At 42.5% G+C, this 16,349-nt stretch overlaps 1 protein-coding gene across 5 annotated transcripts in view; it reads left to right on the top strand.

Annotated features, from left to right (window-relative positions):
• Rim (Rab3 interacting molecule) overlaps positions 1-16,349 on the top strand; it is a 60,265-nt gene that overhangs the window by 35,558 nt on the left and 8,358 nt on the right. For 3 of the 5 annotated variants that reach the window (XR_010890197.1, XR_010890198.1, XM_012370166.2), the window contains exons 14-21: positions 1,940-1,969; positions 3,361-3,514; positions 3,784-3,953; positions 4,060-4,226; positions 4,481-4,718; positions 6,321-8,827; positions 9,608-9,784; positions 13,553-13,763. Coding sequence is in view for 1 of the 5 variants with exons in the window: in XM_012370166.2 (XP_012225589.2) it covers positions 1,940-1,969; positions 3,361-3,514; positions 3,784-3,953; positions 4,060-4,226; positions 4,481-4,718; positions 6,321-8,827; positions 9,608-9,784; positions 13,553-13,763 (3,654 nt within the window). In the remaining 4 variants the exon portion in view is untranslated. The remainder of the gene's footprint in view (positions 1-1,939; positions 1,970-3,360; positions 3,515-3,783; positions 3,954-4,059; positions 4,227-4,480; positions 4,719-6,320; positions 8,828-9,607; positions 9,785-13,552; positions 13,764-16,349) is intronic. The other 2 variants (XR_010890199.1, XR_010890200.1) reach the window with 1 other exon arrangement.

Raw genomic sequence — 16,349 nt, forward strand, 5'->3', positions numbered from 1 at the left:
ATCGGTAGTTAACCAAGTGTACTGGAATCAGTGTATTCGACTAATGAAAATTGCGTTACTAATTTGACAGCGCTGCTGCCCCCAACTTAAGATCCTGTTTACGGATCTCGTAACCGCACTGCCGTAACTGTTGCCGTAACAGTTACTCCCGTGCTCCTTGCGTTGCGGTCTTTATCGTCAATAACACGCGGTGGTTTATATGAGATTCCGTGTACGATGTGAAATGTTTTCCCGCGAGGATTCCTACCGTCGTTAGCTTAGTTTCCCTGCCGCTGTAATGAGGTTACACTACGTAATGAAATAAATCTTGGAGTCAAAATTGCTGATGCAATTTACATGATTAAAAAATTTTACGTGGCTTGAAACAGATTTACGAAAGGAGATTTTGTTAATTTCTTTTGCTAAATTGTTTTAATATGATTTAGTATTAATAATCATATCATAATTAACAAATAGTTCTTACGATGATTTAAAAGGAAATTTAATCGTATGAGATTTGACTCTCTTTTTTTTGTACAACCAAAAAGTAAATCAAAGTTCAATCAAAGTCGAAGGGGAGAGAAGTACGAATATATTATATAAAATAGATGAAAGTTTAAAAAAAAAAGACAAGAATTGAACGGGAGGGGCAATCGGAAGAAAGAGAGAGGGCAAAAGCCAAGTTATAAAACTGGGCAACAAGCCAATTGACATAGCAGTTGGCCCGCGACCATCGCTAGCTCCGGAAGTCAGCCTTAAATTCGTATCTATATTAATATTCTGGTGATGTCCGATCGTTATTTGTGAGTACAAAGTGGGTTTTACCGAAAACTTCCGAATATATATTTTATTTTTTTTTTCAAACGGAAAGAATTATAGTGTACATGTAAAAGTGACGAAAAAAAGATAATGATCTAAAGTGTTATTTGTTTATAATATTGAAGACATTCAAAATGGCGTGGCTGAGGTAATATCAAAATAGATATTCTGTTGCAGTAAGCGATTTGTAAAAGTTAATGTCATAGTATACTAAAATTCGTAAAATAGTCTACGATACACTTTTACGATTCTCAAATATTTGGCAAGTAAATTTTTCAAAGTTGTGTCCCGGTTCTAATAAGATACCTTGGTCCGCGCAAATAATTCCCGCTTCGAAAGTGACTTGTCTATAAATTTTTCGCCGACGATATGTGATAAATCGAATCAATGTAGCGGATTGAATGAAAACGTAGGCTATCTTGGATAGGCTTGGCAGGTGGAGTGGCAGAGATGGGGATAAGCCGAAATACTATCCGGCATATATCGCTCTCCGCACCTCTTTTATATACCGAACAGTAGTTTCGATCTGCAAAGCGAGCACTTCTGTCCCTAAGCGCGCATCAGCCTGTAAAAGCTTGCTCCGAATAATTGAAACATTCCAATGTGCTCCGAGAGCGAACGGACATCCTGCACATATTTAACAACCTTCAATATCGCCTAATGAGATTATTCGAAAAGGTTTCACCGGTTACATTAATATCCTGTCGTCGTCAAATCAAGTCGGCGGCGATGATGAGATGTGGATAATGCATTTTAATATCTATTTTTATTGTATTTTATACGCACGTTATTATATTTAATGGCAAAATATGAATAACTCTTCCAATTAGAGAATATATACAAGAAAATTAATTGCTAAAAAAATTTTGATATTTATATATGTCTATAGTTATTTCTTTCATTGCGTTTTTATAATTCTGTATGAATATTGCTAAAAGATATTACATATTTTTAAGCATCAAAATGCATAGTTAAATCTTTTGTGATATTCTTTGAATTGACAAATATAAAGTATTTCATGTAATTGAAGTATAATTTATGAAAATTTAAGTAACATTAGATATTTAATGACGCGTTGGCCGCGGCCGCGCCCGCTCATTGGTTTTGATTTTAATCGTATGCTTTGTTATTTATTTTTTAGGTTTCATAATATGCCGTCAAATTATAAGCGGTACGGCCATTACAATTTATATTTTCTCCTCCTTCACGAATCACGCAGTCACACGTCTTGCATCCTCACCGCTAGGTTACAATATTGCGCGTAGATCAGTCAATTAGTCATGCGACAAGTCGGAGGCGTAATAAAAACGAGACAACAGGACACATACTGACGTGATCACGTAGCTAATTCAATCTAAGAAACGGACAACAAAAAGAAACCTTCATTTAATAAGTGTATATCTTTAAGAGAGGGGAGAAAAATACCTCTTTCTCGGCAAAAGAAAGGAACAGTGACTAGGATACAGACGTCATTGATGACAAAAAGTACTGTTATTGGCGTGAAACGTTGCAACTTTCTAACGTTATTCCACTTTTCTGTGGAATATCGCGCACTAGACAATGAATATTACGATGTACAATAATGTACATTGAACACATTAGAAAATTTTCGGGAAAAATTTCCGTCATTTGTCTTTGATTTTAAGACGCGAAAAGAATAGAAACGAATTGAATGATAAAATAACAAGTGCAAAAAATTTAGCGAATCTCCACCCACGTAGGCACTTTAGACGTCATACTGTCATTTGCTTCTTGCATATACGTTCTTGCATATTACATACATTAAGTCTTAGATGCGACGAGACATGGCTTCTAGAATGCTTAGCGCATTGCGATGCATCGGCCGGGGTGGATTGAATCTCTCTCGAAGCTTTTTGACTGCAATCACCTTCGGGTGCCATCCAATTTTCGAGACTGTCTTGCACAGACACTTCGCTTTTCGTTGCCAGAAACGGTGGGAATTACACCCCGTATTTTATATTACACACTTCGCACGATCGATCTCTGTAAAGTGCGCTACATACGCAGACTTGGCACTCATCGAACGCACTTACACGTCATATTCTCAGTTTATGGCGACTCACTCCTTTTTATCCCGCGATATCTGATTTTTGGCAACGAAGAGTCTCGCAATCGAGAACGCTGTGTAAACGCCGGAGAGAGACTTGACTGCATTGCCGAGTAACTTGGAGCTGCTTCGCGCCAAATTAGGAGTTATGCACTTGCAGTTTGCGATCTAAAGAGTCGAATCGAGCTCACGCTAGAATCTCATGCGCCAAATATTATAGTATGTGCAAAAGATTCGGAAGATATGAGTTTGCGTGCGAGTGGGGATTTGTTTCATTTTATTTTCACGACGTCGACGCTCAATTCCATCCTCAGTGCCATGTAGCTCGTCTTTCATTTACGGCATTACGAATACTTTCCTTTCTGCTTCTCTCTACCATCCTGGCCGCATGCATTTTTGAGATTAGCGCGAGATCACAGCACTCGCCTCATTTAACTTGTAAGGCACGCAGCGTTCACTGATTGATAAAAAAAAATGAACGCATGCTGGAGCAGCCACTATTCTAGCCCGCCGCCGGAGAGGGAGCTCTGCGTCGACGGTGAGCATCGGAGTCGAAGAGACATGTCGCCTCAAGGACGTAAAAGGGCGGCCCTCATGATCCGCGACCAACCAGCCACCATCGCATCGAGTTACCAGACATATCGTAAGGTAAGCATTCGAGGACGTTTATTTTCAATTTTCATCCATTCGTCGATCACAGAGAGATTTAAAATCGAAAAGTTTGAAAGTTGTAAAAAAACGTAGCATTTAAAATACTTGAAATTTTAATTAAGTAATAATCGTTGGAAAAATACGACAAATTAAAAGCGTTCCGTTTGCATATTATGATTTCTAGAATTATGTTTTCCTTCACTTTTCTATATTATTGAATAATATTTATCAGCACCTCCAGTACATAATTAAATACGTGTCCCCAGGACGACATCCATCGGGGAATGATGGGTCACAGGTCGCACAGCGCGGCACCTATGGACTCGCCGAGTGTCAGGTACCGCGGAAGGTCTCAGAGTCCCACTGGTCATCGTTCCTTGTCGCCACCCGAACATAGATCCATTCCCTACTCGCATGGATACGTTCACTCCACGAGGTATGAAATATCGCCGGAAACTTTTTAATATTCCTTACATTTACATTTTACATTTACGAGCTCGCGAGCAACTGAAAAATGGACTTATCCACGCGCGCTTATTTAGATTTGGCTCAAGATCGGCGACTGCCACTCCCACTGGATCGCCAAAGAAACGTCAGCTACCTCAAATCCCGGCAACCATGAAGGAGAGGATCGCGCAGGATCTAGAAGAACGAGCGAGATTCATGAGACACCGCAGCAGGCCGATGTACAGAAGCACGGGTATGGGAAGTGAGTTTCAATTTTTTTTTTTTTTTTTCTCCGTCGAAGAAGAAAGTCTAAAGTTCGCACTTTGAACGGACGATAGTCTTTTTTTGTCCAGGTAATACTATTTTATTTGGCACTACTGGACTGAGAGAAAGAATAAAAGTAGAATTAACTATAATGCAACTTGTTTTCTTTCTAATAAAAAAAAATATAACTTATTTTTTCATAAACTTTCCATTGTCGTTTCTTGTAAATAATGTTAATTGATCAATTTCCAGCCTGGGAAAGGCATTACAGCGGCCTTTCGGACTCGGATCTTCCCTCAATGGGACACGATCCGCTATCGTTGCCACACAGTCACCCTCATAGATTGCACAGACCGAGAAAAGGACACTTGAGTCCCGACAAAGACATACTCGGTGATCTCGGGGATTCTGACATGGAGAGCATAGCTTCGGTAACGAGCAGTGCCTTTAGTACACAATCGGAACGGCCACGTGGATCGAGAACGCTAATGTGAGTATAGTGTCATAATCATTACGCTGTTTTAACGTTAACCGGACGTCCTCGTGTTGCGAGGTCAATGTGCAAAGCAACGCAGATGCCATAATCACGAGAGAGTAATCCCGTTAGGGAAAAGTTGAGAGTGTGCTGCTTGACATAATCCGGCGTCGAATATTGCTATAATATACGAGATATATTTTCATAAATCTGAAACTTTACGTTTTAATATATTTCAAAATCTTTAAATCGATCGGGATAGCACATTCATCGGCTCAATCTCTTTAGTCAAGGTTAATCCCTGGATTAAATGGACATTGTCGACTAAATGGATATCCTGTAGTTGCACCATTTAACTCCCGCTTGTGCGTCAGTGTTTCCAACGTCCACCCTCCGCCCCTTTCTACGAAGTGATTAGACTGCACCTCCTATGCACCGTGTCAATGTCCATTTAATAGTGTCCCATTCTAAGAAAGCAGGGATCGTAGCGTTGGTCGAACGGTTAGGTATAACCTACAACTATAGTTGTGTGCCTCATCGCACCGGAGAAAGAAAAATGACGCATTGCGAAGCACATCGATCGCCGCGTGTCTCTTCTGAAATGCCGACCCGTTGTTCTCGGCGAATCGACAGAGTCGAGTTCTGAGATTTCATGACCGATACGCGTTCGATCGATCGCGAACGCGCGGTAGACTGAAACTAAAAACAGTGAAAAAAAACCGGGAAAAAAAAAAGAAAAAGAAGAAAAAAGAAAAAAAAAAAAGCGAAATGGGCTCACCCTTCTGGTTGGGTTTCCACAAAGAGCGTTAAACTCTCTATATGAAAAAAAAAAAACATTGTTTGCAGACCGACAGTTAAAAGCGTTTTGATACCCGGTGTCGTATCCCCCTTGCCCCCACCCTCTAGGCGCACTAGGCGCAGGCACAGACTTAGGGTACCCTGCAGCGAATGTCATTGTCCGAGCAACAGCAGTCCCACCAAGCCCAAAAGCAACAACCCCAGCAAGTATCCCACCCCCCCGCATCCCCTCGTACGGAGCAAGTCCGCAGTGGTGCGCTCGTTGTACAAAAAGATGCGTACGCCCTTCACGAGATCGCAGACCGTCGACGAGAACATGCTGAGATATTACAGCCCCGAGACCAGCGAGTACAGCGTTTCCGAGGGGTACATACTCAGGCCGGAGAGACTCGCAGCCGGTAACGCTAAGAATCGTATACCGGCGATGTACGTCGAGGACTGCCTCCGAGTCGAGTTTAACGATCGCTTCGTGGAGAAATTTCGCTCCAAGTATTCGTGTCTCGCGGGAGGGCGCAACGTCGCGCCATCCGATTCCGCGGTGACGACAACGACGACGACGATGACGACGACGACGACGACGACGATGACGATGACGACGACGACGACGACGACGACGACAATAACGACAACGACGACGACGACGACGACGACGATCGGGCGGCCGATTATCTCGTGTGATCCGAACGACTTCCCTGACCATCTCGACATTAGGAGTATAGACGCTAGTTTGCATCCGCGTAGGTCTTTCTTATCCGCTAAGGCTAGGAGCTTCGATCACGACGTGATGCACGATACATACGGTGATCGTTTCGGTACTAGGCCTGGGGCCGTCGGTCTGCTATCGCGCCGGGCCAAGAGTTTCGAGTACGAGAGCATTTCGAGCAACATATTCAGCGACGACAGTCTCAGGACGGCCAGGAGAAAGCTCAAGCGGAATCTCTCTCTCAGCGACGCCGGATACGGCGACAAGATACCGGCGCTGGGCGATCAGAGCAAATCCTACTACGATTCTAACGGCGACGACAAAGTGCCTAAGAGTCTCGCGAGCAAAGAGACGAGTTACGATTTTCTCCTCGATGAGGAGCACAAGCCGTTTTACGGATACGACTCGGAGCTGAGCTGCGGCGAGACGGAGATCTACGTGCCGAGCTACGAGAAGAAGAGCATTGAGAGCAGCGATTACAAGCCTTCGTACGGCTCGCACTTGGTGGACGACAACGATCTCTTCACTAGCGGCAACGACCGTGCTAATCTCAGGAATATTTTGGACAAGGAAGACACCGGCAAAAGAAAATACATAGACGGTAGTTATTTGAATCACGATTCCTCGTACATCAGAGACATATCGCCGGAGAAGAGAGCGAAAAGCTTGGAAAGCGACCTTCGCAATCCGATCGGCGATCGCATGTATTGCAGCATCGACGAGGCTCTGTCGTCCGGCGAAAATTACGCCCGCAATATTCTCGCGAGATCCGTCACGAAGATCCATGACACTTGTGATATCGACAGCTGGACAAAGGACGTGAAGAGTGTGCTACGGTCTCACGGCGGAACAACAACCAGCCGTTCTTATGAAGAGGACGGATACAAGAGTTACGAGAAGTGGAACGCCGATTACGACGAAGGATTCATCGACCGAGACAAAAGCGAGGATTACGAGCAGAAGCAATTTGGCTGTCTGAAGAAAGGCATGCGAAGTTTGAGAATCGGCGCGTCGGCGCCGACGTACGGCGAGTACCGCGACGGAGCGAGTCGCCCGCGCATTCTTCATGGAAAACGTTACGCACAGTCCGAGGATGAGGGCGGAAAGCTCGCGACGAGCGACTACCCGAGTTATCGCCCCGCCGAGGATTACGAATATCAGACTACGCACACGGCAGTAGGCAAGGCGGATTTGTACGAGGACGGCTCGGCGCCGCGTAGACGCAGACGAAGGAGCAGAAGAGGCAGCAGAGAGGGGAGCAGCGCAGGTGATTACGATAATGTGCCGGCCAGAGACGCGCAGTCGAGATTAACAGAGAGCAAGAGACTGATGATCCAGCGAACCGAGTCCACGCCGACTCTGCACTCGGACGAGGACCTAAGCGCGAATGCGGATCGCATGAGACGCATATACCGCCGTAGACGAAACAGCAGCCTGCCGGAAAGCAGAGATCTGCGTATGTACGACCGGCGAAGAGACGGCGAGGAGAGGACGTCGAGCTGCGTGCTGGACTCCGACGAGGAGTTCGGCTCCATGGAGACGGTCGTCGGCGCCGATTATTTCCGTCGGGCCACGTCGGATGCGAACGACGGCGTTAGATCGAGCTTCTTTGACGCGGAACAAGATCGTAGTAGCTATTTAGACTCAAGATACGATTACGAGGACCGTTATCAGGACCGCAGTTACCCGGAGGCACGCGAGCTAGTTAGGTCAGGGTCACAGCGTACTTCGAGTCGCGAGGCGCGACACGCGTCGCGCGCTAGGCGTAAGAGTAGTTGCCCCGAGTGTCGTGAACTAGCGCTGTCCGCCTCGGAGTTAGGTAGGTCGGGATCGTTGTCGCGAAGGGGTGACGACGCACGGCGATCATCGTTAGAGGCGAAGCATAGATATCGTAGGCGGAACAGCAGCTGTCCGGAGGCTAGGGATCTCGAGATGTTCGAGAAGAGGCAGCGGCAGCAGCAGCTAGCGCAGCGTCATCATCAGCAGCAGCGCCGGCAGCCGAGCCAGCAGCACCAGCAATCGCAGCACCAGCAGCAGCATCAGCAACCGCAGGGAAGTAGTAAGAGGAACGTGGCGATCAGCGACACCCTCGAGTACTACGAGTACTCGATGGAGAGCGAGAGCCAGTGCAGCGAAAACTGCGGATTTGGCCCGTGCGATCCGCGTAGGCCCCGTAACCGAGCACCCCGCCCTGGTAACGCTAATTCGAGTCTCTTTGATTCCCAAACCGCTACCTCCGATACTGCTAAAAACTACCACCCACGGGTCGACGATCATCATCATCAACATCCGCGAAACACGAAAACATCACCGCTCGCCAATGTCGTCGACGTGGCATCCACGTTCCTGCTTTCGCCGTCGTCGTCCTCGTCGTCCGCCCGGCGACGACCCCGAAAAAAATCTTACGACGTCGACACGGCTGCCGCCGATCGTCGCGACGACGACGACGCACGAAATCGTCGTTCATCATCCATGCCCGAAAGCAGCGAGTACAGCGGTCAGTCGAGTTCGTACGAGAAGACGCCTAGACGCCAGGTCACCGACAACGGGCACGACGAGCACGACAAGAGAAACCAGTTCACTAGGAGTCTTAGTAACGCCGATGTGCCGCAAGATGAGAAAGGTGAGAAAGTTTTGCCTTTTTTCTTTTCACGCCGAGACGAAAATTACAGTTCTTTTTGGACAAAGATCGAAAAGTAGATTTGTAAAACGTTATTTTCCAAAAATATTGATGAAATTAGGCGCTGATTGTTTTCGTTATTTTCGAATAAACATCGTAATCGCGCGATTGTAGTATTTTTACTACATCTACGATATTAAAAACTAAACTCATTCAAATTAAATTGCTTTTTACGGATGTTAAAACTGATTTTTCACATTACTGCCCATCATGCTTTTTAACCAGGACCTTCTATTCAATATGTAGTTTTAATTTTTCGCTGATGCGTACGTCAGAGACTACGGGCATCGATTTTACCGTCATGATACCGTGATGTATAGTTTTAAGAAAGCAAAGACAAAACTTTGCAAAGGGGTGACATAAATTTTTGCCAAGATTTATTGTCACGAACTCATATTTAGCGATAGTTAAACTGCGGACGGACGTCTATGCGAACGTTACGAAAGTTTTGTCTGAATTTATTAAGTCACGAACGTCTTCTCTTCTAGACTGGACACGCAGTTGCTTTCGTATATATATTATATCCTTTTTAAGATTTATAATCAAACTAACCGAAATTCATTAAAGTTCTATTGTTTCATACTTTTGTTTCGTTATTTTCAACACCAGCAGTACACGAAAAAACATTTTGGAGGCAACGTGACCTGTTTTTTATAGTACATTTTCTAGTGTTTTTTATTTTATATATACGTATGTGTAAATATACGCATTCTTGTTTCGCAGACACGGGTAGTTTCAGCGATACAGCGATTGCATTGAATGTTGAAGACCCGTCGAGGAGAGGCCGTAAGAGCTCGCCGGGAAGCAAAAGCGGAAGCGGTAGCAGCAGCGGAAGCGCGGTGCAGTATCAAGCGGGTCTGGGGAAGAAGAGTAACAGCACCAGCCAATTATCCGCGACAGGTAACACATTGTCACACTGGCCATTTCTAGTTAAGTTTGCCGTTTAGTCTCTACGTGTTACATACGTAGTCGATTTTCCGTAAAAAACCGATCGTTCGCGCGAAAATAACGTTTCTCGGTGCGCGACATTTAGAACGTTTTGATCGATGTATGACACCATCTCTACGCGACATTAGACAGTTTTCTATTCCTGACGTTTCTCTTCTTTCTTTAGTGAAAAGGAAATCGTTTTCTCTTCAGAACATCGATATTTCGTAAATTAGGATAGCGTAGTCTAGCATCGTTAGTGCGTAGATTAAAACGGTGTGCTCTCGCTACGCGCGTAAAATGAGAATGAAAAAAATTAATTGCCGGCATATGATATACTTTTTGTTAAGAATATTCGCAGTGAAGAAATGGATTTCAGAACTTGAACGTGTTGTAAAAACTTTCCATCAGATTTCTGAACAAAACGCAGATGAAGAATAAGAATAGAAAAAATAAGGAATTATGTGGACAGAAAGGATATCAACATATCTTTATAATTAATAATCGCGTACGGAATTAATAAGAATTGAAAAAAATTCCAATTTTAATCACGCAGCATAATATTCTTGCAATGTTACCAACTGCATGTAAAGCATTTATACCTGCGGGGCAGCTGACAAATTGAAAACGTTACAAAACGAACTTGTCGCGTTTGTTAATTATTCCTTATCTGTTATACCTTATTCTTCGCATTTAACGGATTCCAATACTTGTATATGAACGAATATGATCACAATTCGAGCGTACGTCAATTCGAGCAGATAACATCTGTGAAACGCTAACAAGAGCATACCGTAGTCAAGCAAAAAACCCAGTAAGCGGGGCAATATGTACATTCTAATTGTATTCTTGTTTTCTCCGCCATCCTTCCTCATCTCTATCCGCCTCTCTTCGACATGAACACACTCACACTTTACTTCTACCAACCAACCACCTCTCGACGCTGGGGGACCATTCACGTCATCGATCTGCACCCACCTGCACGATTTCTCATCGCGGCGGCCGATCGTCGCCCTCGCGCGTCCGTGCGTGTTCACGGAACACACCATACGGATCATCGATCGATTTGCTGGACCGATCGCCACTGTCACGCAAAAAAAAAAAAAAATAACTCGAACTCGATACTCTCGTATTTACAAAATACAATATATACATCTGTAAAATCAATCCGATAATCGATTGACATCATGTTCACAACAACTGTTGCTCTTGCTACCGCAACTTGCAACCACAACGAACAACAAAAAAACTATATCACGTCACGCAAAATCCATAACATGCCACGTGCGTCTGTTGGTGGTACATGCGTGGGCGAGGAAGGACGGAAACGGCGGCTGGGTTTCGGGAAGAAGGGGAAGTCGTCCTTTACAGTTCACAGGAGCGAGGAGGTTCTGCCGCCAGAGGATACGGCCGGCGGTAGGAGCGGCCGACAACCGAGCTCCGCGAGCAGCGACGGCGAGGGGAGCGGCGACGGGGACAGGTCCGACTAGCTCTCTCTCTCTCTTTCTCTCTCTCTCTCTTTCTCTCTCTCTCTCTCACTAGAAAAAAACTCCTCTTTTTCATCTATCACACTTTATTTTCTTCATACCTTTTCGCATTGCGTGGGAGCGACCGGCAACGGCTCGTCGACGGAGGTCTTTGCCGCAGTTTAGCGTTTCAATCGCACTGAATTCCGGGCTCTCGCGCGGAGACCAGTGACATTTTCACGCCACTCATAGATATCTTCGATAAGGAATGACGATGCGTGTATCGCGCATAGAGATTATCAATGCGTGAAAGAGCGAGACATTGATAGAAGGTTTTATTCAGGTATAATTAATTTTATTAATTGGATCAAGCCTTCGACGAAATGTGAGTACACAGTTGCAGGAGGACTTGTGATAGGAAGAACAAGAGCTACCGTCCAATTTTCGTGACACCGATGTTTTGAACAGCAACAATGAAACACACCACACATCACTCTTTAGAGGCCGTGCTTTAGTCGGAGTCGTGCGAGTCTCTCGTGATTGTTGTGTCGGAAAATACTCTCTTATTCCTAAAGCTAAACCGGCTTACGATTAATATGACGGATCTGCAAAAGAGATCATCGTCGTCGAATGTTGCTCTTTTTTTTCTTTCTTTTTTCCTTCTTTTCTTGGACAATCGAAGAAAGTATTTTGCGAATCTGCACGTTTCTTCAAAATAGTCACGAGGTGATTCTTTCCTTCTCGTTATCCTAGATCGTAGAGGCTATTTCTACGTAGCATTGATAGCGTTATTTCTAGAGGAACGTTCGCACGAGTTTCCTGGGCTGTTAAACTCGCCGTACTGTCAAATGTCAAGCTGTCAATCTTACTTGGTGTTCCGTGAAGTCCATGCACCTCCGATTTAGAATTACGCTGGTATGATGTGAATCACGCAGATCAGGAAACTCAACTCCTAGTTGCACAAGTATAGTTGTGCTGGCGCCTTTTCGTGACTCTAGAATAGTGTCGGCACCGTGTGTCACGTTATAATCGTTATGAACCATATACAGCTTTTTGAATCTAGATCGTCGCGTGGTCAATTTGAATTTTTCGATAGCATCGAGGTAAGTTGGCCACTTGATACGTTGTTTTTTTTATTATTTCTTAGAAGCCGCTGTTGATACGTGCTTCAGGTGAGAGTGCGCTACTCACACGGCTTTTGACTTTTCGATGTCCTGAATCGTTGCAGCGCTTTTACGAGCATATTTACGTTTCGATATTTCTGCGATTATTGATCACGAATCCGTTGAATGTGCCATCTGATATATATTTACGTCATTATATATATACAATATACCGGACAATCCTTACGTACCGAGCTGATAATTATAATCACATTGGCTTATTATTATCGGATTGAGAACGTTCTACTCATATAAAGTGTATATATTCTTGTGTATATAATTATCCGTGTACTTAAGGCGTCCGGGAATTATATTAAATAACTCTTCTTAGTGATAGATATATTAAGTAACTTTTCTAGAATTGCAGCTAATTAAATTTTACATATAGCATCATCGTATATTGCCAAAAAAAAAAACATACTAATAATTCTCCAACATAATAATATTAATTATTGTCTCGACAGCCTATACGAGTTGATAGAATAGAGATGCCATGCGACAGACCGCTGAAGATTTACTTATTCATGCTTTAGCGCTCTGTCCCAAAATTTTAAGTCTTATATAAGGGACTAATATGAGATTAGATATATTCATTGTTTGGTGTCATATGCAAATGCCCGCGCGATAATATCTCGTTACATTTCACTGCAAATATCACGACACCTGAATAAATCCTCGCAACATTTCCCTTTCCTATCGATATATATATATATATATATATATATACATATATACATAATATAAAGTGCTTTTTGAATTACAAGATCTCATTCCAGCTCTGCATCTTACTACTAATCATTAGATTGATTCTGAAAAGCGAACAAAGAGAGATCGAGCGAAAAAAAAAACGAGAGGATACATGAGAGAAGAAGGTTGCACGAAAGAACATGGAGAAAGAGGGAGAGAGAGAAAGAGAAATAATCAACAAACACCCTATATATTGAAATCGTATTTGTCACATTCTGCGATTCCATCGTTGTGCGTGGAGACGCACGTAAATTAAAGACCGTTCGGCAGCCCTTGGATTACCTGGATGAGAGAGCCGCCTGGCACACGCAGTATTAGTGAAAGACAATAGTTTAGCGGTATTTCTTGTTTGGTTTACAACGCAGAGTGCGGCGGGATGATCATCGGTGGTGGAAGCGCCGGCGCCGTGGCACGCGGTGCCGGTTTAGCGAACCGGAAGCGCAACAGCACGCCGAGCAGCATACAACGATCCGAGGAGATCATGCCTGTCTACCAGGTGCGCTTTGACAACAAAGGATCGGCAGCCAGCGATACCGCCGGAAGTGTCAACTCGATCTCTAGTTCCGAAGGAAGCTCGTAAGTAGTGGACTCCACCTGTGGCGACCAATTCTGCAAGCGGAAGCGCGAGATTCCTGATACATACACTCACACTCTCTCTCTCTTCTCTCTCTTCTCTTCTATCTCTTTCTCTCTCTCTTCTCTCTATCTCTATCTATTTATCTATCTATCGATTTATCTGTCTATCTATCTATCTATCTATCTAGCTATCTCTCTATCTCTCTATTTATTTCCTTCTTCTTCTTCTTTGTTTCTCTTTTTCTGTCGTCTATTTCTATCATCTAGTCCTACTATTGATTTCTATTTCTCTATTTTCTGTCTAACTTATCACTTACATTCAGCCGCGTGCACCTTGACTAAACGAGAAACTGTGAGCTCTAAGTTCTTCTGCAAATTTAATAATAATTTTGTTATCAATAAAGTGTCGAAATTATTCTAGAACAAAAAAAATTGTAAGATGAATATTTTAATATATAGAATACATTGTCAGATCGTACTGTAATAATTAGTATATTGTTTGATTTAATTTTTTCGAAAAAAAGTTGATAAAATAGAAGTAAAAATAAAAAAAAAAATTGTAAATTAATAAACCTGTTGATTTTTTCGGAAAAAATTATGAGAATATTAACTATAATGCTTATCGTCAACAAATATTTGTTTTATTTAATTGGCAAGTTTATTAGTTTATTATTCACAGCTCGCAGTTTACTCATTACTTATCGTTTACCAACGTACATGCGAGCTAATTGTATCCTCATTCTCCAATCAGTAGGACTTATTCTTTGTCGTTCAGAGACTTTATTATGAAAGATATTGTTAAAAAATTTATTACAAATCTTATTTATTGTCTGAATAGACACCATTAAAATAATGATTATAGGATTATTACGATTTATTATCATTGTTATCGTACGATCATATAAATCATCAGTTGCAAACAAAGAATAATCCTGCTGGCCTTATTCCTCACATGCGCCAAGATTTATTATTCATACGGAAAATCGTGAATACTCTAAATCGATTATTACATCTTCAAATATGTGATTGCGTCTATGATTTGAAATGTGTGTTATGGGCACACGCTTTTTTATGGTTCTTCAATTTTTATCAATTTGCAGTTCAGATTTTCCATCACTTTCGTCAATTACAGTTCATTTCTAGATTTATTATAAGCTAAATAAAGCATTAGTCATACATAAAAATTAGAAATTTATATATTCAGAAAGACTATATGCCATACTTTACTGCAAGGCGAATAAATTATTTTTATGCCTATTTATTTATTCATTTTAATTTTGGTGAGTTCTCGATGTAATAATTGAATAATAATTTATGTAATCAAGATTATATTTTAGGAAATGCAATATTTTTTCGTGTCAATAGAGTGCTTTTACTATATGTCAGTTTTATAATGCGAGGAGGAAATATGTACTAAAGTATAGTCTTCGACGAATTGACTGAGATTTATATTCTGCTGTCTTTTTTCTGTCTCCTTTTACCCCTCCCACCCCCTTTCCGATGTTCTTTAATCCCTGCTCCAGAAATGAAAGCACCCATGAAAATATTGTCGTCCATTATCGGTGTTGTTGTCGTCTTGGCTTAATTGCTTGATTGTGGCAAATGGTTGTATCGCATTATTTCGGAGCACCGTTGCACATATAACACGCACTTTTGAACCTATTATATGTCAATGTGATCGTTATCGCGGAGCTCTACTTTCTACCCTACATGGTAAGAGAGACGCTAACATACTGTAAATACGCCGAGTGTCATCCAAGAATGTCTTCGCAGGACCGTTTCCTCAGTGGTTTCCATTATACTTCTGTACGATTCATTATCTTTTATACATAGTGGATACTCTCTATTTATTGAGACCAACGTACCTTGGAAAGCAGCCCCCCCCCGCCTGATGGATCTCTCTGTCTTATTGTTTTTTTTTTTCCATATAAAGTGTGTTTCGTAGAATAGGTATTTGTATACAGCGGCGTACCTCTTAGAATGCGCGCCGGATCGAGAAAACAGACGACGATTGAGATAGATTGAACGTAGGTATGTGTCTACGTGAATTGTAGAATTGTGTGAGCGGGCAAACGTTTTGTCGGTTCGGCACGAGACTTTTATAAATATAATAATCTGGATAATTTACTGTTTTATTTCTTGGCAGCATTCGATGCCTAAATATAGTCGGGAAGTTCGGAGAAAGTGGTTGGCTGTGATCGGATGTACGAACTTTCATTGATACGTGACTGTGTCCGTCACTCAAATATATTATCGTACTCATTAAGCAATGATGTAGTATTAAAGTCATTACAATAAGTCAATAGTGATGTAGCATTTGAGTGATCGAATAATGCAATTAGGTACGATCACTCTGCAATTGAAAGAGACCTACATTTATTTCATGTTAAGGTGCCACGAAAAGTCTATGCTAATTTCTAAGTATAATTAATGATTAGATTAATAACAATTTCGAGTATGGCCATGTACATTCGATGGATATCTACATTTATAGATACAGAACTGTTTGAAAAGTTCCGCTTAGCATTAATAATGCGAATCTTCTCAACGGTGCGTATTGTAGCGGCGACAAGTAAGTGTAAGTTA

The sequence above is a fragment of the Linepithema humile genome, chromosome 5 (assembly GCF_040581485.1).
Source record: "Linepithema humile isolate Giens D197 chromosome 5, Lhum_UNIL_v1.0, whole genome shotgun sequence".
Lineage (NCBI taxonomy): Eukaryota > Metazoa > Arthropoda > Insecta > Hymenoptera > Formicidae > Linepithema > Linepithema humile.